Genomic DNA, 23,750 nt, shown 5'->3' with positions numbered 1-23,750 from the left:
CAACGGAGAGCCTTGAGGGACTCCGCAGGTGACTGCCCGAGTTTCGGAGAGGAATTTTCCTAGTTTCACTGTCTGTGACCGATTTCCTAGGAAGGACGCGAACCAATGGAGATCTATGTCTTGGATTCCGGCTACTTCTGTGAGGCGGACGAGTAGAGTATTGTGATCTACTGTATCAAACGCTGCACTTAGGTCTAGCAGTACGAGGAGACACGGCTCTCCGTCATCTGCTGCTTCGAGGGCGTCATCCCAAATCTTGAGGAGAGCTGTTTCTGTTCCATGACCCGGACAGAAGCCTGATTGCAGCGGGTCCAGGAGTTTGTGAGTATCCAGGTGAAGTTGTAGCTGATGTACTACAGCTTTCTCCATGATCTTAGAAATGGTGTTGAGGCTTGTAATCGGCCTACGGTTGTTTGGATCCTGAGGGTCCAGGTTTGGTTTCTTGAGTAGAGGTTTGACGATGCCTTGTTTGAGGATGCTGGGAACAATCCCTTCGTGGAATGATCGGTTTATGAGGTGGGTTATGGTTGGAGCCACGATGTCGGAGCATTCTTTCAGTAGTTTTGTGGGGATGATGTCAATAGGTGAGGTACTGTCACGCAGTTTATTAATGATGTTTTTTGCGGTGTCTACGGTAATTGGGGATAGTGAAAATTTTGGCGGTTGCGGTATGTTGGTGCGGACATCCTCTTTATGTATTTGCTGGCTGAGGTTGGATGTTTTCTTCTGACAAATTGTTTCCCTGATGGTTTTGACTTTATCGATGAAAAAATCCGACAGTTTGTCACAGTAATCCTGGGATTCGCTTTCTGGGGGTTCTAGGCACACCGGATTCATTGATTGATTAACCAGTTTAAACAGTTCCCATGGTTGGTTTGCGGCCGTTGAGATTGTATATGAGAAGTGGTCCTTTTTGGCTTTGAAGATTGCTTTCCGATAATTCTCTGTCAGACCTTTGTAGTTAAATAGGTTTTCCTCGGTGGGATTTCTTCTCCATGTTCTTTCCGCTCTTCTGCGTTCTTGCTTTAGTACGGAGAGGGAGCTATTAAACCATCCAGCATTTTTCTTCCTGATGAGAGCCCTGCGTTTTGGTGCTACCGAGTCTGCTGATTGCAGTAATGCCTTGTTCAGGGAGTTGAGTGTTTCCTCCGTAGAGTGGTTTAAAGTTATTGTAGTTATTTTTTTGGACAGAGTGGTTTTGAAGGCTTCGGAGTACAGTTTTTTATGCGATCTGGTCCAGTGCGTTGTTACAGGTTTCCGTTTTGCGTTGGTGATGTTTTGAATTTGATGGCGTGGTGATCCGTCCATGGCAGAGTTATGTTGTCGAGTATGTTGACGTCGATGTTCTGTTTGAAAATGAGGTCCAGGGTGTGTCCTGACCCATGCGTGGGAGTCTTTATCAGTTGCTGTAGACCCAGTTCTTCTAGTTGATTGATACAGGCAGTCGCGATGGGGTCTTTAGGCTCGTTTGCCCAAAGGTTGAAATCTCCGAGTGCCAGGAAATTTTTGAATTTTAGGGTGTGCATTGCAAAGGATTCCGTGAGGGGTGAAAGAAGATTGGACTTTGGTCCCGGTGGTCTGCACCACAGTAGAATATGAGTGGTGTCATGGGGTGTTGGTTGAAAATGTAGCGTCAGGGTTTCCATAAAAGACACTGGGTTCTGAGATGATGGTTTAGTGAGATCCAGGTGACCTTAAAAGATCACTGCTAGGCCTCCTCCTTTTTTCCCTATCCGGTGTTCGGTTAGGATCCTGTAGTTTTCCGGCACCAATTCGGTGAGGATGGTGTTGCAGTCAGAGGTTAACCAGCTTTCGGTGATGAAGAGGCAGTCTACATTGTTCTCGATGATGAAATCGTGTACTTCCAGTCTATGTTTGACTGCAGACCTGGCGTTAATCAAGGCGCAATCTAATTGTAGTGGTCGAGTAGATGTCTTCCTGTGGTTGGGAGCTGGTTGTCGTCCGGTTTTTAATAGTTGTTCTCTTTGAAGTATTTTTTGTATGGAAGATGGCAATGTGGTGTTGATGTTCCTTAGTCTGTGCAGATCTTCACGAAAAACACGTGTTCGGGTGCAATTTATTTTCAATGGCACCTAAAATGTGGTGCGGTTTTTCCACAGTTATCGCACCATTGAAAATGAATGGCAGTGGCACCTGAACATACGTTTTGCAATCGGTGCTCTTGCAGTGTGTGGCCTCAGGTAGTGCTGCTCCAGCCACCTTTTGGCTGGAGCAGTACTGGTTGAGAGAACACACAAGAGCAACTGGTTGGTTTGAGCGATGTCTTAAGCATGGCATGTTTACACTTTTTTAGATTAGTGCCTAGGCTCCTGCTCCCTCATTCTAAATACTAGCAGTGAAATCCTCAATCCTTCAGCTTTGAACAGCGCCCAACATAATCAAGATTGAGATAGGAATTGGTTGCAGTACTGCATGGTGTTTTGAAGGCCAGTGGTCTGTCCACACAGCCATTGCATGACTTGTGTCGAAATCAGACAGACTCCTGATTGGCCAGATTACAAATCCCTTTTATTACATAAAAATATTTGTCGTACATCAAAGGACACAGCACTGTTTATATTCATAACTATTTGGGTTATACGCCACCTATAGGTGAACACTGGTAGATCAATAAAACAGGAAGTCCTACCCTATATAACCCCTCCTATAGAGGAAGTACTTCAGTTTTTTCGCCAGTGTCTGTAAGGTGGTGGTCACTGATGTGTGTGCTCTTGGAGCATACTTAAAGGTTCTATTAAGGATCATGGACTTCAATCAGATTCATTTGAAAAAACTCAGCCAAAATGGATGGTGCCTCTTTGGATAGCAGAGAAGATTCCTCAAGGTTTGCCTGTAATGCAGCCTTACGGCACTGGACCCTGCGTAATGGAACCCTGTGCAGTGGTTGTTCTGACCGAGGTGCTTTCCTGCAGGGTGCTATACAGGTCCAGGGGACTAGACCCCAGTTTATGGGGACCCAGTCCCTGAAGGTCTTTTATGACAGAGCCTGCCGTGATGGGTGAAGATTGGACTCATGTTATGGAGTCCTGCAGCAGGCAGGGTAAAGCCTCGTACACACGATCGGATTTTCGGCAGGGAATTGTGTGATGACAGACTGTTGGTCTAAAATCCGACCATTAGTATGATCCATCAGACAATTGTCCAACTTTACGCCAACAAATGTTGGATAGCAGGCTAGTACATTTTTGGCGGACCATGGTCTGTTGTCAGATTTTCTTTCTTTTGCTTTAGACCTCTGATATCTCCCCTTTGAGACAAGGAAAGGAACTGAGAACAGAGATTCCACAGTCCCTTTCTCTGCAGCCTCAGCTGCGCTGGAGATGAATGGACAGGAGACAGAGGCTCCTCTCCATTCTTAAACAGGGAGACATCACGCAGTTTACGATGTTCAGTTTTATGAATGGACAGAGTCAGTGATCAAGGAAAAGGAAGGAGCCGGGGAGCACAGAGGGGGACGGGGACCAGAGGAGATGGAGAGAGGGAGGAGCCAGAGGAAACACAGGGGGGCAGTTACAAGCACCGATTCCCCCGGTATTGCCTTTCAATAAAGCAGCTGACAGCCATGGGAGGGACAGAGGGAGAAGCGTCTGTCAGCTGTTTTTATTGAAAGGCTATACAGGGGGATCAGTGCTTGCAGCTGCGCCGCCACACCAATCACCTGTGAGGCTGTTCGAGGCTGGTGGTTGATGGTTCGGAATCTGGAGAAGGTGAAATTCTTCCTTTCAGCAGTTGGGTAGATAATAACCAATGATGCCAGTCTCTCCAGTTGGTTTGAAGGTGGCTACAGTTCAGTGGACTTGGTCTCCACAGAGAAGTATACTGCCCATCAATATCTTTAATCTTTTGGCCAATACACCTTGCTATGGATTATTGGACGAATCAGTTGTAGGTTCAATCCAACAATGCCACTACAGTGGCACATATCAGCCACCAGGTTGCACTAGGAGTCGAGCAGCTCAGGAAGGTGAACGACATTCAGTCCGGGGCAGAGCAACAGGTGCTGTCTCTATCACCAGTACATATCCCAGATATAGAAAAATGGCAAGGGTGGTTTTCCAGGCATCAGAAAAATGGCAAAGGGAGTTTTCCAGGCATCAGAAACTAATACTGGGACCACGTGGTCCCTGCATCCTGAGAAGCTTTTTTCCAATATGCTAACATTGGGGAACTCTATAGGTGGATCTACTGGATTCCAGGTTCCATAAGTTGGACAAGTTGCATCTGGGACAAGAGTGTCACTGACATTAGGGGTAGATCCAATTTTGGCATCTGCCAAGATGAATGGACTCCTGCACATGCATGAGAGTGATATCATCTCATCCCAGTCAGTCAAAGTGTACGAAGATCAGTAGAAGGCGGAAGATCAGTCAAAGGTGTCAGCGGTCGGCGAGGGAGCTCCTGGACACCACATCGCTGTAGTGAAAGTGAGTATAGTTCTACTTTTAACGTCCTATCTCAAGACACAACTGGAAGTAAGAGTAAGTGGATGTTTCTCCAAAAGTAGGGAAACCTTTACTTAGAAAGTTCGCTATTGAAAGATTTTCCCTCAATTTCTGCTCCAGTGACAACTCAAAATGTTAGATTTTATCTTGCTTTTAGTGCCATTGACAGTGATCATTAGGTCAAGTGGAAAGATAAAGCTTCCCAGACAGACAGCATTAAAAACCTGAAAACGCACCCTTTCTTTCTTTATCCAAAACAAGAAAAAAAGTTACGCCTTGTGGAAACTCAGATGCATAATACTGTCACTGTTGACATTGCTTGTCAGTGTATGAAATCAGAAAGTTTACTTTTTCTTACCCAATATGGTGGTCAGTCAGACCGTAGAAAGCATAAAAAAAAAAGATGTCAAGCAGTTCATGTTTTTCTGTCGTCCTCCCAGGCAGGTGATATTATCTCTTCGCTGGAATCGGTGGATAATGACTGGATGAGTGGTGAACTCCATGGAAGGACAGGAATATTTCCAAAGAACTTTGTTCAGAGATGTTAGCAGTATGCTGCGGATATTGCATTGTACCCTCTCACAAAACAGACTATCACCTTCGGTGCCAACTGAACTTTTTATATCTTCGGTATAATGTGTGAGATTTTTGCACTATGTTTTTGTTCCTTTTGTTCCCCTTTTTTAATTTTAGAAAAAAAAAATGTTTTGTTCTGGTCTCTGTATGCGCTGTTTACCTGCTTGTACTATAGGAATACATCCTGTCAAGCTCACCAGTACATATCACATGCCATGTAGCATTACACAGGGCTTAATGGAGAATGTCTCTATTGAAGTTTGCCAGGAATCCCCAACATGTTCTCTACCATATAGTATCACTGCAGATTAAGAGACACAAGTGTTCAGAAGAAAGCTTGGCTGGAGTTAGTCGACTAGCCCAAGAGAGTTCTGCGTATAATGTGCTTTTGTGTTCGTATTTTTTTGTGTGTGTTTGTATATTCTGAAACCAGTGATCATCGTCATGCTGTTCTCACATTTTTTTTACAGTGGCAAGGCTAGCTTAGTGTATTACATGGTGCTTAGTGCTGTTAGATGAGCTGGGTTACTAGATAGCTTTAAGTAGCCACCATCCATTTAGTGCCTATGTACAATACTTTGATATGTCAGTGTTTGCCCCTCCATGTCCAAAACCGTGCATAATGTTTTCTATGATTGCCTCCACCCATTCCTTTACTTGTTTAAAAATTCCCTTAATAACAGTTCTAGACTTTGCTTGTGTTCTTTGACCAGTAAGGCTTTTTTTCATGCTTAAAGAGCCAGCTAGGACAAGAACTACCCCATTATGCTTTTGATAGAGCAAAGATTTACTTTCTCTATTTTAGCTTTAAATCCGTTACAAAGCAAAGATTTACTCTCTATGTTTTAGCTTTGAATCCATTACAAAGCCAAATTCCTCTCTCTGAAGCCTCTGTACAAGCTGGTATTCCCAAACTCACAGCATGCCATTTTCAGGGAAGCAACTTCCCTCACAGTCAGGCCAAATAGGTACAGTTTCACTGCCCTAGAAGTATTATGTAAAATGAATGAGTCTAGGTTTTGCTGCTTCCATCAGGGGCTTTCCTGCATAAAATGTTTGTTCTTGGGGGCTTCAGTGATTTACCCTGTCTGGTCCTTACTGCACTTCCAGTATATGTAGTGATTACACATAGATGTTTAAATTGTTGCATTTCTGGATTCTTTAACTTCTTGCAGTTACTAAGAGCAGGTCTTTCTTGGTAATTGATTTGTAGACACATTCAGCAGGAGAGAAAAGGGGACAGTTTAAACAGAATTGGGAGCTAGCTAGGCTGCTAAGGTTACCACTCAGTGTTGCAAGGCTGGGAATATTCCCGCAGCTTTCTCTGTTGTGTCATTAAAGGCCAACCTAACTCAAGTCTGAAAATGGGTAGAAATTTTAATATTGTTCCAAAATCTTAACTTGCTAAGTCTTATATTTTATCAGTACTTTTGTTGCAATCTAGCACCAAACACAGTCCAGGAAATAGGCAGTGGGCTGGGCGGGAGCATGCCCCTTTTTCAGCAACCGTTGCTGATTGGTGTGCTGTAGTGGTGACAAAGTGGGGATCCTGATTCTTGGATTTACAACCTCCGATGGGGATAAACCAGAATGAAAGCAGTAAGACTTAACAATTTAAGCTTTTGGAACATCATAAAGGCCCAAGCTGACTGACTTTTGTATGCTTCAAGGGGGTTTTGCCTTCCTATATAAGGCTTAGGAATGCAAAACTCACTTTAAGCAAGTCAAATACAGATCATAGGGCCCCTTGCAGGTCAAATGCACCTGACACTGAATGAGCTCAGAGGTGTCCCAAAACAGATGCAATCGAAACGAGCTCCAAGTCCATCTTTGCACAACCTTGAAGGCTTTTGCCTAATTTCTGGCTTGTGTTCTAAGGGGCCCATAGGATTTAATAGTACTACATGAAAATTTGATTTCCAAAATCCCTTCCCCAATTTTCATAATACTTAGCAACAAAAGTGCAGTAAAATCACACATTGGCACATATGATAACACAATAGTGTCAATTGTGAGAAGCTGCATGCAATAGTGTCATAGCTGCATGATACTGCATGTGCATAGCTGCTAGCAATCACTTAGTGTGGCAACTACTGTAGGAGCACAGAGCAACTATAATCAGTACAGCCCCCCAAGAATGAGAAAATAGCAACCATGTCATGTAACATATTTGTAAGCATTAGGTATATTTTATTTGTTTCTGCTTTGCAATAAGGTAGAGAAGCATATATGTATATGCCTTTTGGTGCTTGAGGAGGTACTTTATGCTGGGGACACTGTATGTATCAACATGACACACATCCTAGGTGCACACTCTGCCTAGATTGCAGAACAGAGAAGGATCTTGTAGATTCTCTAAGCAAATGGCCTCAACTGTTAAGCAGATATACAAGCCTCCAGCAGCTTGCCTACGTAGCAATCATGGCCAAGACACACTGTTTTTACACATTGACATGTTCAGTATTCAAGCAGTAGACAATTGCTAAGTGCATTTCTATAGAATCATTTTTTTTAATGAATTGTCATGTTTCAATATAACTTTCAAGTGAAAAGGGCAAGTTTTAGAATGAATTAATATTTAAGCTTGCTTGAAACAGGTGTACAATGCTTTACCCAAATGATGGCAAAACTCATCATGTACTTGCTTCGTGAACATAAGCTGCACTTTCAAAAAAAAAAGTGCAAATATGAACTTTGAACACCCATATACAGGGTAGATCCGTGGGATTTATTTCTAATCATTCCTTTAGACTCTCTGTGGTCCTACTTTTTATGAAGACTTATTTTGTACTATGGTGAAAAATATTCTAATGTAAAATAGAAAAAAAATGAATGTGTCATAAATATGAAGAGTGCATGGAGTCATACTTTAAGTACAACCTCACAAATGAATGTCTTTTCCATTCATTGTAAATGTATGGAATTTAAGTGAGATGACTTCATTTCTGTCTCCTCTCATACTGTAAATTTCTGCATCTGTTTTGCTAAGATGAGTTAGCAGATGCAGTGACTGCCTAACCCTGCCCCATGTGTCCTATCTTCTGTCATACAAACAACAATGCACTTTAAGGAACCTGACTGCTCTCTCTAGACTCTGAGATTGTAAGATGTGCAGGTGGTAAATGTACTATGCCTTTGCTGACTACAGAACATTTAGGAGGAGTTTACGACCAGGGTATAATTTGTATAGTCTTTCATTGGGCAAGTATACATTACTGGAACGCTACATAATAAAAAGTATTTATAATATATCGGCGTTATGTCTTTGTTTGCATTGATCTGGCAGCAATGTAACCAATACAAACATCTGAATTCCAGCTTTGGCAAGGTTCAAAATGGTTAGCAGGATTTTAAACTAAAACAGCACAGACTGCTATATTCAGCCAAGCTCTGGTGCTGTCACCCCCAGTGTTCACAGATCTATCAATGCAGAGCAGCCCTTATTTCAGGTTGAGGGAGGCTCGGCTTCGTTCAGTCCACTTTCTTTGAGCCCTGGATGTTGGGATCCAACCTGAGGCTCATAGGGTAATGCTTCTGAGAATACAGCCCTGGATAATTACCTGGCACTGCTCTCTGCAGCATTTGGGATTAGCCCAATAATGAAGAAAGATAAGGAAGAAGAGAACCTGTAATGTCACTGGACCTGGGCTGAAGACACCTGTAAAAAAAAAGGTAAGTGTACAGAATTATTTAAAGGTTGCAGCAGGTCAAACAGTTGAATATACAGTGATCTAAAAATTATACACACCCCTGTTAAAATGTCAGGTTTCTGTGACGTAATAAAATGAGACAAAGGTAAATAATTTCAGAACTTTTTCCACCTTTAATGTGACCTATAAACTGTACAACTCAGATGAACAACAAATTGAAATCTTTTAGGTGAAGAGAAGTAAAAATAATATGCTTGCATAAGTGTGCACACCCTTAACCTAATACTTTGTTGAAGCACCTTTTGATTTTATTACAGCACTCGGTCTTTTTGGGTATGAGTCTATCAGCATGGCACATCCTGGCTTGGCAATTGTGGCAGAGCATTGCCCTGCCAGGGTCTAGAAGGCGGATGTCACCCAGAATTTTCAACCAGATGGGTGGAGGGGCTCCTGGGAGAATGTAACATGAAGAGGAAACTTGCCTTTCAGTTTACTCAGTGTTTTCTAAAGTCCACTTTGGGACCTGGAGCGCAGGGATTTCTGAGAGATCCAGGTGGGATGGAATCCCTAGTCCTGGGTCCTGATTTTGAGAACAGCCAGCATACTGATTGGTCAGGTGTGTGCTGGGCTTTTAGCAGTGACCTGACCATGGTTCTGGGCTCCACTCTGGCAGATAGGAAATATGAGTACCAGGAGTCAGGAGGGCTCCACGGGGGAGCCAGTGCAGCAAGAGGTTGCTAGCTGTGTGCACCAAGGTGGTCGGTGAAACAATCTGTAGGAGACAGACAAGGGCCTGGAGTGTAAGGCCAGAGCAGCAGTGCTGCAAGTGAGAGCCTACTAGGCTGAATGTAGTTTTGTTGATGAAAAGGAATGCTGAAACCCCTGTGAGGGAAACCTATCTTTAGGTTAAAAAGAAGAACCAGTGAGTGGCGGTGTCCTTCAAGCTGTACATTTGATGCTAATCCTTTACACAATATTTCCTCATTGTTCTTTGCAAAAGCATCTCCTGTGCACAGCCCTTTTCAGATCACCCTACAGATTTTCAATCAGATTCAGGTCTGGGCTTTGGCTGGGCCATTCCAAAACTTTAATCTTCTTCTGGTTAAGCCATTTCTTTGTTGATTTGGAGGTAGGCTTGGGTCGTTATCATGCTGAAAGATGAAGTTCCTCTAGCAGAAGCAAAATAATGCAAATAATGACTGGTATTTGGAACTGTTCATAATTCGCTTTACCTTTACTAAGGCCCTTGTTCCAGCTAAAGAAAAACAGCCATAAAGTACGATGCTGCCACCACCATGTTTCACGTGGGTATGGTGTTCTTTTGGTGATGTGCAGTGTTGTTTTTGTGTCAAACATATCTCTTGGAATTATGGGCAAAAGGGATTTTTTTTTTCCCCCCCACATGCTTTTGGGAGAATTCAGATGTGTTTTTACAAAATTTAGCGGGCTTGGATGTTTTTCTTCATAAGGAAAAGGCTTCCATCTTGCCACTCTACCCCATAGCCCAGACATATGAAGACTACGGGGGATTGTTGTCACATGTACCATACAGCCAGTACTTGCCAGATATTCCTGCAGCTCCTTTAACTTTTTCGCTGCCAGGCCCTGTGCTCCACTTTTAAACTCAGATGGCCAGACCATTTTTGCAATTTTTCCGTTGAATTTTTATTTTTCCCTTACAGCTTTAGGAATTTTTCTGAAAGCACATGACCTGTAAAATAAAAAGAAAGTGTTACTGATTTTTAAGGCCCCGCGATTTTTGCGTTAATGTTTATCAAAATAATATTTTTGCTTAAAATACACTAAAGCAATTATTAGCAGATAAAAACACAGCTAATTTTACAAAATTCCTGCTAAATTCCTACTAAATATAAAAGCTTAACATGTATTGAGTCAATAACAAATAATTGTAACTTTTAAATTGCGCCTTTTTGCGAAATGGTGAAAATCAAACGTACGCAAAAATGTAAATATCCAAATTTCACAAAGCTATAGGCTTTCATTTTTCCCTTCCAGCTTTTAGAATTTGTGAAAGACCCACCAAACCATGTATATTCTGGAAGCACATGATCTGTAAAATAAAAATAAAGTGCTACTGATGTTTAAGGCTTTGCGAAATTTGCGCAAATATTTATCAGATATTTTCACACAAAGTATACTAAAATTATTGTTCACAGATACCAACACAGCAAATTTTACATTTCTGCTAAATTCCTACTAAATATAAAGGCTTAACCTGTATTGAATCAATACATAACAAATATTTGTTCATTTTAAATTGCCCCTTTTTGCAAAATGGCGAAAATCAAATGTATGCAAAAATGTCTCTAAAATTTTGGAGGTTTTTATTTTTCACTTACAGCTTTCAGATTTTGAAAGACCCACCAAACCATATATTTTCTGAAAGCACGTGACATGTAGAATAAAAAAGGAGCTACTGATTTTTTTTTAGCCCCACAATACTTGCGTAAATGTTTATCAGATCACTATTTTCCCTGAAAAACTGCAAAAAAAAAAAAAATCCTTATTTGTACATAAAACCACAACATAACTTACAAATTTCCTGCTAAATTCCTACTAAGGCTTCATCCAATTGGGGTGTGTTACATTGTATGCCCATAGAGGGCTGCTTTTACCCACAGGCAGATGCACAGGTTTTCTGTGCATCCCTGTGCAGGCAGTCCTATTCATGTTAACTGGGACACAGAGGCTGCAAGGACAGATTTGACATCCATGTGGGTGTAGGTGCATGGACCCAAACCCAAACAGTGTGAGTTCATGGACATACACCCACATGGATGTAAAGTTGGGAGCAGTGGCTGTCCCGATGCAGCAACTGTGTCCCAATAGTTTGGAATGGTACTGCGTTTTTGCTGCCTGCCAAACGCCCTCTGCCCCTAAAGAGGCGCTCCGGTCTCCCCCCAAAAAATTAAAAGCAGCTACAAATACTGTAGCTGCTGAGTTTTCATACAAGGACACTTACCAGCCCAGGGATCCAGTGATGTGAGCACCTGAGCTGATTCTTCAATTAGCTTTGGGTACAGGTGCCAATGGTCCTGCATTCTTCTGTGTGTGTCTCAGAAGACTACAGGGGGGAGGAGGAGGGCCCAAACAGCTTTGTAGATTGCTGCGGCGATCTTACCTGGAAGTGGGAGTGGGTACCTGTAAAAACTCCCTCAAGTGGAGCTCCACTTTGAGCTGTAATAGGCAGTGGACGGGTTGCTGATGCCACGATGCTTTGCACCCGCGGCAAACTTGGCCCACCTTGTAGGGATGTCACCTGCCGAACACTACACATTCATGACAAGGTGAAGCTCCGCGAACTCCCTGCAACCTTGTGCAATGCATGTGGTTGCGACGCATTTGTTGGTAAAATGGGGTTAAAAATGGCGGTGAGGAGGCATCACATTGCTCCCTCGCAGCCTGTCAGTAGCCTCTGAAGCTCAATTCAAATGTGGATTGGGGAAGGGAGATTTAGACACGTCCCCCTCACCACCCATCCCCAAGCTGACCACGATCTGTCAGCAGCTGCAGCCAGCGGAAGGGAAGGCGGGAGAGCCGGATAGCAGCATGGAGGGGGATGCCATTGGGTAGGTGGAGGATCGGGGGATCGGAGCAGCTGGAGAGTGTAGTTGAGAAAAAAAATTGATCTGTGCCTGCCCTGCAGCATGGAAAGCTGGAGGGAAAGCCAGCTAGCAGCTGCATGGCATCCGACACCTGGCAATTAAGGGAGGGGCACTGGAGGGGGGAGCGGGGCAGCGTGGAGGGGTATCTCTTTTTGCAGGTCAATCCCTCTGTGACTGCCTTGCAACACAAACAGCCAGCAGGAGGGCAGAGGAGAGAATCTGACAGCTGCAGGACAGCTACAGAGGGATCAGAGTTTTTGCGAGAGGTGGGAATCAGAGCAGGAACGGTAAAGCCCCGTCCACACAATCAGAAAATCATACAAAAAAAATACCAATTTCGAAGTGAATGTATGATAATTTAGTACAGTGCTTTCGAGAGCCGATCATGACAGTTCATCTGATATTATTCAATTGGACAAAAAATTTTTTTTACAATGCCAGATCGTATGATTTTTGTTAATCGTTACAGCTGTCGTTCGAAAATTTAATGTATTTGTATTGCAACACATTACATCACTTCCGAATTTTTATTGAGAATTTTCATGACTTTAGTAAACTCTTCAGGTTCAATCTGAGATTGGCATGCAAAAAAAAATCAAAAAAAAAAATCAGAGAATCATTTGTCTGATAATCTCATCGTGTTTACCAGGCAGGAGGTTTCAAATTTTAGGTAAATTGCTCTGATTAGGGGCTTATCAGCCCCTATCAATGCTCACTGACTAACAATCTGAATAGTAGTCTTGTTCCCACTGACCACCAATGTGAGAGAAGCATTTTTACTCTCAATGACACTAATGCTGGGACATTTGTACTACCATGGATTATCAAACTATGTTAGTTACATAGTAACATAGTAAGTGAGGTTGAAAAAAAAGACACAAGTCCATCCTATGTGTGTGATTATATGTCAGTATTACATTGTATATCCCTGTATGTTGTGGTCATTCAGGTGCTTATCTAATTGTTTTTTGAAACTATCTGTTCCCTACTGAGACCACCACCCGTGGAAGGGAATTCCACATCCTTGCTGCTCTTTCAGGAAAGAACCCTCTATGTAGTTTAAGGTTAAACCTCTAATTTTAATAAGTGGCCATGTGTCTTGTTAAACTCCCTTGCGCTAAAAAGTTTTATCCCTATTGTGGGTCACCAGTACTGTTTTTGTAAATTGAAATCATATCCCCTCTCAAGCGTCTCTTCTCCAGAGAAGTTCCGTGCTTGCAACCTTTCCTCATAACTAGGGATGAGCTTCGTGTTCGAGTCGAACATACGTTCGACTCGAACATCGGCTGTTCGCCCGTTCGGCAAATTCCGAACGTTATGGGCCGTTTGCGCCAAATTCATGTGCCGCTCACGGCCCACAATGCACTGCGCCATCGCAATGCATTGCTGGCTCATGATTGGCCAAGCATGCACTGTGACCCCGCATGCTTGGCCAATCACAGCACCGGCAGCGAGGAGAGCCATGATTGGCCACAGGCAAGATGCCTGTGGTCAATCATAGCTCAGGCTGTGTAGTACACGCCCCACACTATATAAGGCCGCCAGCGTGGTGGCCTTGTGTAGTGTGTTGGCGTCTGTAGGAGTTAGTGGGTGTTCTGTGTACCTTCAACACAGTATACACCGATCGTTATTGGCCGATCTTGCGTTCTTGCTCTTCTGTAGTGGTTGTTGTCTGTGTGCCCTGACCGCAGTATACACCGCTATATCCACCTATAGAGCTAGCTATCTTGCTCTTTTTAAATAGAGCTTGCGGTCAGTTGTAGGAGATTGAGCATGCTGTCTGCGTGCCATGAACCCAGTATACACCGCTATATCCACCTATATAGCTAACTATCTTGCTCTTTTTAAATAGAGCTTGCAGTCAGTTGTAGGAGATTGTGCGTGCTGTCTGCATGCCCTGATCACAGTATATACCGTTATAACCACCTACATAGCTCTTCTCTAATTGAGCCAGCTGCAGGAGTTAGTGGATGTTATGTGTGCCTCCAGCAAAATATACACTACCCAATTGCTGGTCTTCCCATCTCCCTTCAGGCCATTACCATGTCTGGAATGCCAGCAAGGAGAGGCAGACAGGCGCGAGCCGATAAAAGAGGGCAAGCAGGCTCTGTGTCTAGAGACAACAGTGCTGGTCGTGGACGCGGTGCATCGTCATCATCAGCACGTGGCCATGGGACACGCTTGTCCTTCTTTTCGGCAGCTGGACATGTTGAGCCGCAACATGCCAACGACTTGGTAAAGTGGATAACCAAGCCCTCCTCATCCTCCTCATCCTCTCTCACCCAGGCTCAGGGTACTAGCAAAGCAGCTGCCAACGCATCGTCTTCCCTCCTCTCAATGTCATCATCAGTGACTCCTCCTTAGACCCACCACGTCCTCCTGAGGAGTCTCCTGAACTCTTTGAGCACAGTGTTGGGTACGTGCTCCAGGAGGATGCCCAGTGTTTTGTAGGCTCTGATGATGATACTCAGCTAGAGGAAGGCAGTAGCGTGAATGCAGAGAGAGGGGATACTCAAGAAGGACAGCAATCTGGCAGTCATGTTCCACAAGCTGCAGCACACTGCCAGGTTTGCTCCAGCGATGAAGAGGGAGGGGATGATGAGGGCACTGACTCCACGTGGGTGCCTGGTAGGAGAGAGGAGGAGGAGGCACATGTCCAACGAGGCAGGATGCCCTCCGAGGGCCAGCTTAGGGGCAGCACACCGACTGAATCACACCGCAGAGCTCCGCCTGTGCAGGGTGCTGCCTCTGTGCGTTATTCTAAAAGTTCTTTGGTGTGGGCCTTTTTTGAGACGAGTGCATCAGATCGCACCGCTGCTATTTGCAACATATGTCTCAAGCGTATCTCGCGTGGCCAAAACATCAGCCGCTTGGGCACCACATACTTGACCAGACATATGTTGACCTGCCATGCACCTCGTTAGCAAGCGTACCTCAAAGACCCACACCAAAGAACAAAGTGGACCTCTCCTTGCTCCTCATCAGTTGGGATCTCCAACCCCACTAGACCTTCAGTCCTCTCTGAAACCTGCTCTGAGAGGAATGAAGGTGTAGAATTAGGTGTGTCACAGCCAAGTGCTTCCGGGCACTCTGCTAGCAGTACACCCACGTCCAATTTATAGCAGGCAAATGTCCCTGCCCCAGCTGCTGGACCGGCGAAAGAAGTTCACTCCCAGCCATCCACATGCCCAGCGGTTGAATGCTAGCTTGGCTAAATTGCTAGCACTTCAACTGCTGCCTTTTCAGTTGGTAGACTCGGCCCCCTTCCGTGAGTTTGTACAATGTGCGGTTCCTCAGTGGCAGGTCCCCAAACGCCACTTTTTCTCACGGAAGGCGATTCCGGCTCTCTACCGGCATGTGGAAGGCAATGTCCTTGCCTCGCTGGACAGGGCGGTCAGCAGTAAGGTGCATATTACCGCTGACTCATGGTCCAGCAGGCATGGACAGGGACGTTACCTGTCTTTCACAGCCCATTGGGTCACTCTTCTGGCAGCTGGGAAGGATGCAGGACAAGGTGCAGTAGTGTTGGAGGTTGTTCCGCCACCACGCCCCCAAAATGCTACTATTGGTTGTGACACACCTCTCTCCTCCACCCCCTCCTCTTCTTCTTCCTCCATGGCCTCTTCCAGTGCTCTGTCCTCAGAGCCAGCGGTGCTTCGTAGGCATTCCAGGGGCTACGCAAGTACGCAGGCAAAACAATGCCAGGCCGTGCTTGCGCTGGTTTGTTTGGGGGACGGGAGCCACACTGGGGTGGATGTTTTGTCAGCTCTGCAGAGGCAGGCTGAGAGGTGGTTGACGCCACGCCAGCTTAAGCCAGGAATGGTGGTTTGCGACAATGGCACCAACCTCCTCTCCGCCCTCCAACAGGGACAACTGACCCATGTGCCCGGTGTGGCTCACGTCCTTAACCTGGTGGTGCAGCGGTTCTTGGGCAGGTACCCGGACTTACAGGATGTCCTGAAGCAGGCCAGAAAAGTCTGTATGCATTTCCGCCAATCATTTAATGCCTGTGCTTGGCTCGCTGAGCTCCAAAAGGAGTTGAACCTGCCCAAGAGCCGCCTTATATGTGACATGCCCACCAGGTGGAACTCAGCGTTGGCCATGCTGCAGCGGCTGCACACGCAGCAGAGGGCCATCAATGAGTACCTGTGTGACTACGGCACCAGGACAGGGTCGGGAGAGCTCGGGAGGAGGAGGATTGATGATGATGATGATGATGAGGAGTCTTGTAGGGATGATTTACAGATGATTGGAGGAGGAGGAGGAGGAGGAGTCTTGTAGGGATGATTTACAGTCCCAAGAAACCCGTGGACTTGTACGTGGCTGGGAGGAGGTAGCTGTGGATCATGTTGTCCTTAGTGACCCAGAGGACTTCGGACCGTATGCCTCAGTTAACCTACGCTGCATGGCCTCCCTGATCCTGCAAAGCCTGCGGAAGGATCCTCGTATTCTTCGGATCAAGGAGAGGGACCATTACTGGCTGGCCACTCTCCTTGATCCACGGTACAAGGGTAAGGTTGCTGACCTTATCTTGCCGTCGCAGAGGATGAGACATCTCCGGGAGGCCTTGCAGAAAGGTCTGTGCAACGCGTTCCCAGAGACTGGGAGGTTACAAACTCCTGGACAACGTGTTGCTGAGGCATCGGTGAGAAGGTGGCCGTCTGACCGATGCTTTCGGACAATTTTCTTAGTCCTCAGCCCCAAGGTATGATCGGTTCCAGCAACCATCGCCAGCGTCTGTTTTACATGGTGCAGGAATACCTAGGGGCAAGGTCAGACTTGGACACCTTTCCCACTGAAAATCCTCTGGCTTACTGGGTCTTGAGGATGGATCACTGGCCAGAGCTTGCACAGTATGCAATTGAGCTACGGGCCTGTCCTGCATCCAGCGTTCTTTCGGAACGCACCTTCTGTGCTGCTGGTGGCTTTGTTACCAATCACAGGGTGCGCCTGTCCACCGAATCAGTTGATCGACTGACCTTCATCAAGATGAATCAGTCTTGGATCACCCACAGCTACCAAGCACCTGACGCTGATGTAACCGAATTTTTTTTTTTAATTATTTTTTTTTTTTTTTTTTAAATATCACATCCCTTCAAGACTGCCTATGCTGAGTGACTGTCCTGTTATGTTGATTGTCTATCCTCTTCCTCCTCTGCTGATATGTTGGAAGAACATTTTTGGCTCTGGGTGATGCCACCAGCCCAATTTTTCTGCCCCTGTTTAACAGGGGCATTTAATTACAGTTTTTGATGCAATGCTTTGCAGCAGGGCTAATTCCTGCACTACAACTAGAGTATATGGGAGAGGTTGCAGTGTTGTGGCACCAGCGCCTAAGGCCCAATTTTTCAGCCCCTGTTTAACAGGGGCATGTTATTACAATTCTTGATATATTTCACAGCAGGGCCTGTTGCTATGCCCACCGAGAGTAACTGTGAGGACTTATAGTGTTGTGGCACCAGCACCACAACCACCAATGGCCCAATTTTTCTACTACTGTTCAACAATGGCATGTAATTACAATTCTTGATATAATCGTTCACAGCAGGGCGCTCCAGCGCCCACCAAGAGTCACTTTGAGGGCTTACAATGTTGTGGCAAAACCAACACCTTGTTCCGCCATTTCTGCAGAGCATATAGGGCAGGCCCCTACTTTCAAACATCCAACTTAGAAACATCTCCTACTTGCAAACGGAAGGAGACAACAGCAAGTGAGATGAAAAAAGACGGACGGCAAAACAAGTTATACAGGGGTGATAAACCTTCCCTATATTTTTCAAAAAGCTTAAAAATAGATTTTTTTGACTGGAGCTACACTTTAAAAATGTACCAGTTGAAAATTACAAACAGATTCAACTTAACACAACAAACCTACGCAGTCCCTGTCTTGTTTGCACCGCCTGTATACTGCTGTTCTGAGTATATAGGGCCTGGGGGCCACACGCATTTCCTTTTTTAATATGGGTACGGGGTTCCCCTTAATATCCGTACAAGACCCAAAGGGGCTGGTAATGGGCAGGGAGGGCTACCCATGCCATTTTTCTCAATGATTTTTAACCATATTGCAGGAACCAGATATAACATTAAAACTGCTTGCGGTTTTAAATGACGTTATTTCCGTTAAATGTCATTTTGTGCAGGGACTGTTCTAAACATGGGAAACACGTGGCACTTCACAGGCATACTATAGACACCCCCCAGGCACGATATTTAAAAGGAATTTTTCACTTTAATCGTCATTAAAATCAGTGCTCCCGCCAAAACGGCCATTTTTTAAAACATTTTAGGCATTGACCCATGTCCCCAAACCCTTTTTAGGACAGTATCTTGCATATTAGCCATTAAAATTACCACTTTTCATTTCGAACGTTCGAGTCCCATAGACTTCAATGGGGTTCTAACGTTCGTACGAATTTGGGGTCCGTTCGAAAGTTCTGGTGCGAACCGAACCGGGGGGTGTTCGGGTCATCCCTACTCCTTACACATGGATATGTAGGCCTTCCAGGTACGATGGTAAATCTTCCGTGAAGAAGATTTCCGCACCCTCAGCATAGTTTGAGTCCGACAGACCCCGGTTCCTCAGCACCTGGCTCTCAATAGCCATGCAGTTAAAGCCAGTGATGGTAAAGCAGGGTGAAAGATTGGACCTTGATATAGGAGGTCCTCTCGCAGCGGAAGTCGCCAGGGAGCGTCTGGCCTCAACAGCCCTGGTACGCAGACCTGGTGCGTCTGGTGGCAATCTGGGGCAACCAGGATTACTGGAATCCCCTCTGCTTCCACTTTGCGGAGCAGACGTGGCAACAGTTTCAGTGGAGGAAAGATGTAAACCAGCTGGTCTGCCCACGGATCTCTTGTCCTGGAAACTATTCTCGGCACCTTCCAATTGAGCCGGGAGGCCAATAGATCCACATCTGGTGGGATTTCAGGCACAGCAGCTTGAATATCTCTGGATGCAACGCCCATTCTCCTGGGTCCAGCATCTGACAACTCAGTCCGCCTGCGAATTTTCCACCCCCGGGATGTAAATGGCTGACAGGGCCGGAACGTGTCGCTCTGCCCACTAAAGTATGTGAGCGACCTCCCAAGCACCGGCTGAGATTCTTGTTCCCCCTTGGTGATTTATGTACGCCACAGCCGTGGCGTTGTCGGACAGCCTTGAAGACACGTTGGCCACGTGTGGAGGCACAGCCTGATCGCTCTCAATTAGAGCAGATTGATCAGCAACCTGGATTCGTCCGTCGACCAGCGGCCCTGAGCCCACTGAATCCCCATCACTCCACCCCAGCCGGAGAGACTGGCGTCCGTAGTGATCACCATCCATTTCAGAGGAAGGAACTATTTCCCGCATTGAATCACCGGGGACCTCAAAAACCAGATCAGAGACACCGTGACTGGCTGGCTCACCTGGACCTGTTGATCCAGGGACAACGGAGATTTGTCCCACTTCGTCATAATCTCCTTCTGCAGGACTCTGGTGTGGAACTGGGCATAAGGTACTGCCTCAAAGGAGGCTACCATAAGCCCCAGTACTCGTATGCAAAAGCGGAGCGACGACCACTTGTGGTTCATCAGTAGTTTGACCGCAGATCTGAGAGTCTGCAATTTGTCTGAGGGGGATCGTCTAGGTAACCCACGATCGCGATCCCGTGTTGTCGCAGCAACACCAATACTGGAGCCAGTACTTTGGTAAAGACTCGGGGGGCTGAGGCCAGGCCAAAGGGAAGAGCCACAAACTGGTAATGGGCTTCCCCAACTGCCAAACGCAGAAATTTTTGATGCCGAAGGCATATGGGTATGTGCAGGTACGCATCCTGGATGTCCAAGGACGCCAGGGAGTCGCCCTTGATGGAATGCAGCGACTACTGAGCGAACTGATTCCATTCTGAGCCTCTGCACTTTTACAAAGTGATCGAGGGCTTTTAAGTCCAAGATCGGACCTACCCCTTCCTTCTTGGGAACTACAGATTTGAGTAGAACCCCTGGAAGCGTTCAGATTCTGGAACTGGTACAACCACCTCCTGAATCAGCAAGTCCCTTACTGCCCCTAGCAGGGCCTCCCGGCAAACCGGTGACGCGGGTATGCTAGAGGGGAAGAATCGGTTTGGTGGCCAAGAGAGAAATGCTATCTTGTAGCCTGTGGAAATCAGGTAGCAGACCCACTGGTCGGATAACCGGAGGTCCACCAGGCTGCGAACTCCCGAAGGCGACCCCCCCACCCGATATGTGGGTGGGGGCAAACCTTCATGCAGTAGCACTTTTGTTCGAATGCTTGCGGTTCCAGAGACGCTTTTGACCGTCTGTGGACGTCTTGTCGGGCTGGGAATGTTTTGTCAAAGCACCGGGCGGATGAAAAAGCCACTTGTGAGCGGAAAAAGAAGGCCCTTGCCTGCGGCGTGGCTCCTTAGCCTTCCTGGCCTGTGGGAGTAGTGTACTCTTACCACCCCTTGCATTTTTAATGTCATCCAACGAAGCTCCAAAAGAGCTGGTCGCCAAGGAAGGGAAGATCCGTCAGGGATTTTTTGGATGCCTGGTCAGCAGACCAGCATTTAAGCCAAATCAGGTGCCTCAGCTGACACTGAAGCCCTGGATAACAGAGGGAGAGTATCCAGGGCCGCGTCACAAACGTACTTAAGGCCTTGCACTAGTTTGTCTGCTAGATCCACGTAGACAGGGGAGGCCTGTTGCTCTCCAAATTCGCAGTGCAAAAGTTTTGCCCACTCAGTGTCTGACACCAGTGCGGATGCCAGTACTGGTCGCACGGCTGACCCCACAAGCGTAAACAAGGAACGAGCCACTGCCTTGGCCTTCCTGTACGTGGGATCCTTGAATGCAGGAGTCCCCTCTACTGGGATCGTGGTAACTTTATTTAACCTGGATACTGGGGGGGTCCACAACCGGAGGAGCCGACCATTTGTTGAGAAGGCTTTCCTCAAAGGGGTAACGCACCGCCATGTTTTTGGGAACCGAAAAGGTCCTTTGCGGCCAACCCCATTCTCTGCAGATGAACTTGTCAAAATAAGCCAAATACGGAAACACCTTAAGTGAACGTGCTGGCTTGCGGGATCCAAAAGGGACCGCTACCTCAGCGGAGGGATCCGCGGGCTCCTGTATCTTCAGGGTATAACGCACAGCTGTGATAAGTGCTCCAACAAGCGCTTTGTAGCGCACGGACAGGGAAATCACCCTCACTGTCCAAATGGTCCTGGGCAGCCTCGTCTGATAAGTCAGAGCAGGGGTCACCAGCAGCAGCAGGGCCCGCGTCTGCATCAGAGCTCTCCCCAGAGGACGGGGGGGGTGGGGGCAGTTTTGCACACCTTTGCTTCCACGCACCGCCTCTATCTTTGCAATGAAAGAGTTAAGGACCACCGCCAGGGTGTCCATGGGCACAGCGCTATCCGCAGGTGACCCAGTTGCAATAGCCTGGATTTCAGGGGAAGAAACACCAGTTTCTGAAGTCATGCTGACCCTACCCTGTCTGCCATCTGTATGGGGACTTAGAACAGTGAAGGTCCCACCCTCCTGCTGCCACTGAGTGGGGGGGGGGGTAGGGGTACCTAGAGCCAGACTCACCACCCTGGGGCGTTCTGTGAATGTTACTAGCCATGCCTGTAGTCCCTAGGAGGTTACCCAGTTGCAGAGAAGAAACTGTCAGCAGTAGCTGTATAGGATAGCGGTGAAACGTTCTTCAGAGCTTGCACCAGCGTTCAGGGAAGAGCCACCCAGCGTCCTGTATACACGGTGGACACAGGAAACAGCATGTGAGAGCACATGTGAAGCTGTCACAAGAGAACTGCGGTGAAAAGTGTGCTCAGGCCTCAAGAAAATGGCCGCCAATGCAACTAATAAGAAAATTCTATAGAAGATGGCTGCTGAGGCTCACAAGGGGAACCTGCTTTGCCCACAGCCAAGATGGCCGGCAGACAGCGCCAATGCGCGACAGGAAAAATCACAGAACAGTAATGCCTGCCAACAGTAAGAACACCTCCAGACACCTTTTTGGGACCCCCCCCCCCAGACCGGGACCAGGACCAAAGCTAGCCGCAGAGCCCCCTACAGGCGAGACACCCAGCGAACCCCACACACACCGCCCGCAGCACATGCGGCGGGGAGATAGGGACGTGGGAGAGAAGAGGGGGCCCCCAAATGGACCCCCACCGGAGCAGGGAGAGCAATACTGAGCTGGCAAACATTCCATCACAGACCTACTCCTGCGCAGTTACAGGGTGGCTGCCGGCCTCGGTATACTGTGATCCAGACATCAGTAGCCCAGTCATATGTATACCCCGGAGCATTGAAGCTCACCGACCAGCTCTGAAGCTGAGGCATGTCATGGCCTGCCGAGCCTTAGCTGCGGCCTGCTCACGCTCGATGGCTGGACTGGGGAGACTACAAGGATATCATTAACCAGCCTGTCACCCAGCCGGCAGTTGAAAGATCCTGAGATCTTCTATCTTGCGTAAAAAGCAGCAAACCTGCAGCAAAAATATGGACAGAGGCCCACAGGGTTTCCTAGGTCATTCTCCTTGCCAAGCAAAATAAAAACTGAAGCTGCAGGGAGCAGTGGGAGGGGTTGATAGCAAGGGGCCCATCCCCCTGGGGCAGGATTAAAGTTCTGTGTATTGTGTAACAATTTTGCCTAGTTTCTCCTGATGGCAGGCTATCCAACCCATTTAGTTACAGAGAGGAGCTGTGTCGGTCGGGGAATACAAGAGAAAGCCTCATCTCCTATAATAAAATATGTTCTACTTGACTCCAGTGGATTTGCACAGAGCAGCCTGGATCCTCTTCTGTGATCCTGGCCCCTCCCTACTGTTCAGTAGCCCCATAGCAAGCAGCTGGCTATGGGGTCCCCTGAGCTGCGTTACAGCTCCGTGTCCACGACACCGAGCCTCACCTCCTCTCTCCGCTGATTGGCCAGCTGACTGATTTACAGCAGCAGTAGCCAATCGCGCCGCTGTGGCGTCTCAGCCAATCAGGGGAGAATCTCAGTCAGCTGAGACAGACACTTGTGGACATCGCTGGACAGAGAAGTACCTCAGGTAATTATGAGGGGAGCTGCTGCACACAAAGTTACGATAGAAACCTTCTGCTTTAGCCACTTTAATAGCACTCGTAGCTGCTAGAACCTCCATTGCCAGATCTTGGAAACTCCACACTTCCATTTGAACTACTAAAGGCCAAACTGTCATGGATCATGAGCCCCTTTCAGCTGTCTTACAGGATAAAATGGCTCTTCGGAAAAAAAAAAAAAAAAAATCTCTTTCTGGAGCCTCATAATATGCCTGTGATAAAGCAATTCTGCAACAGACAGGTTGTACTCCCCTACATGATTTACCTCAATTTACAGTTGACAGTTTAGGGGTAAAAGCCTGAAGAGCACACAGACAGGGCTTATAGGCCATAGCCAAATCGGGGTGTTCCAAATGACTTGGACA

General features: G+C 46.7%; 1 protein-coding gene across 2 annotated transcripts in view; it reads left to right on the top strand.

Annotated features, from left to right (window-relative positions):
- The window catches only part of SH3D19 (SH3 domain containing 19), a 142,931-nt gene extending 134,643 nt beyond the window's left edge, over nt 1-8,288 (top strand). For both annotated transcript variants that reach the window (XM_077477028.1, XM_077477029.1), the window contains exon 21: nt 4,904-8,288. In XM_077477028.1, coding sequence (XP_077333154.1) covers nt 4,904-5,011 — 108 coding nt within the window. In that variant the 3' untranslated portion in view covers nt 5,012-8,288. The remainder of the gene's footprint in view (nt 1-4,903) is intronic.
- Nucleotides 8,289-23,750: the final 15,462 nt, after the last annotated feature.

This window comes from Lithobates pipiens, unplaced genomic scaffold (genome assembly GCF_037356315.1).
Source record: "Lithobates pipiens isolate NorthernLeopardFrog02 unplaced genomic scaffold, aLitPip1_a1.2 Scaffold_13, whole genome shotgun sequence".
NCBI lineage: Eukaryota > Metazoa > Chordata > Amphibia > Anura > Ranidae > Lithobates > Lithobates pipiens.
This window is presented reverse-complemented; position numbering and strand designations above follow the sequence as displayed.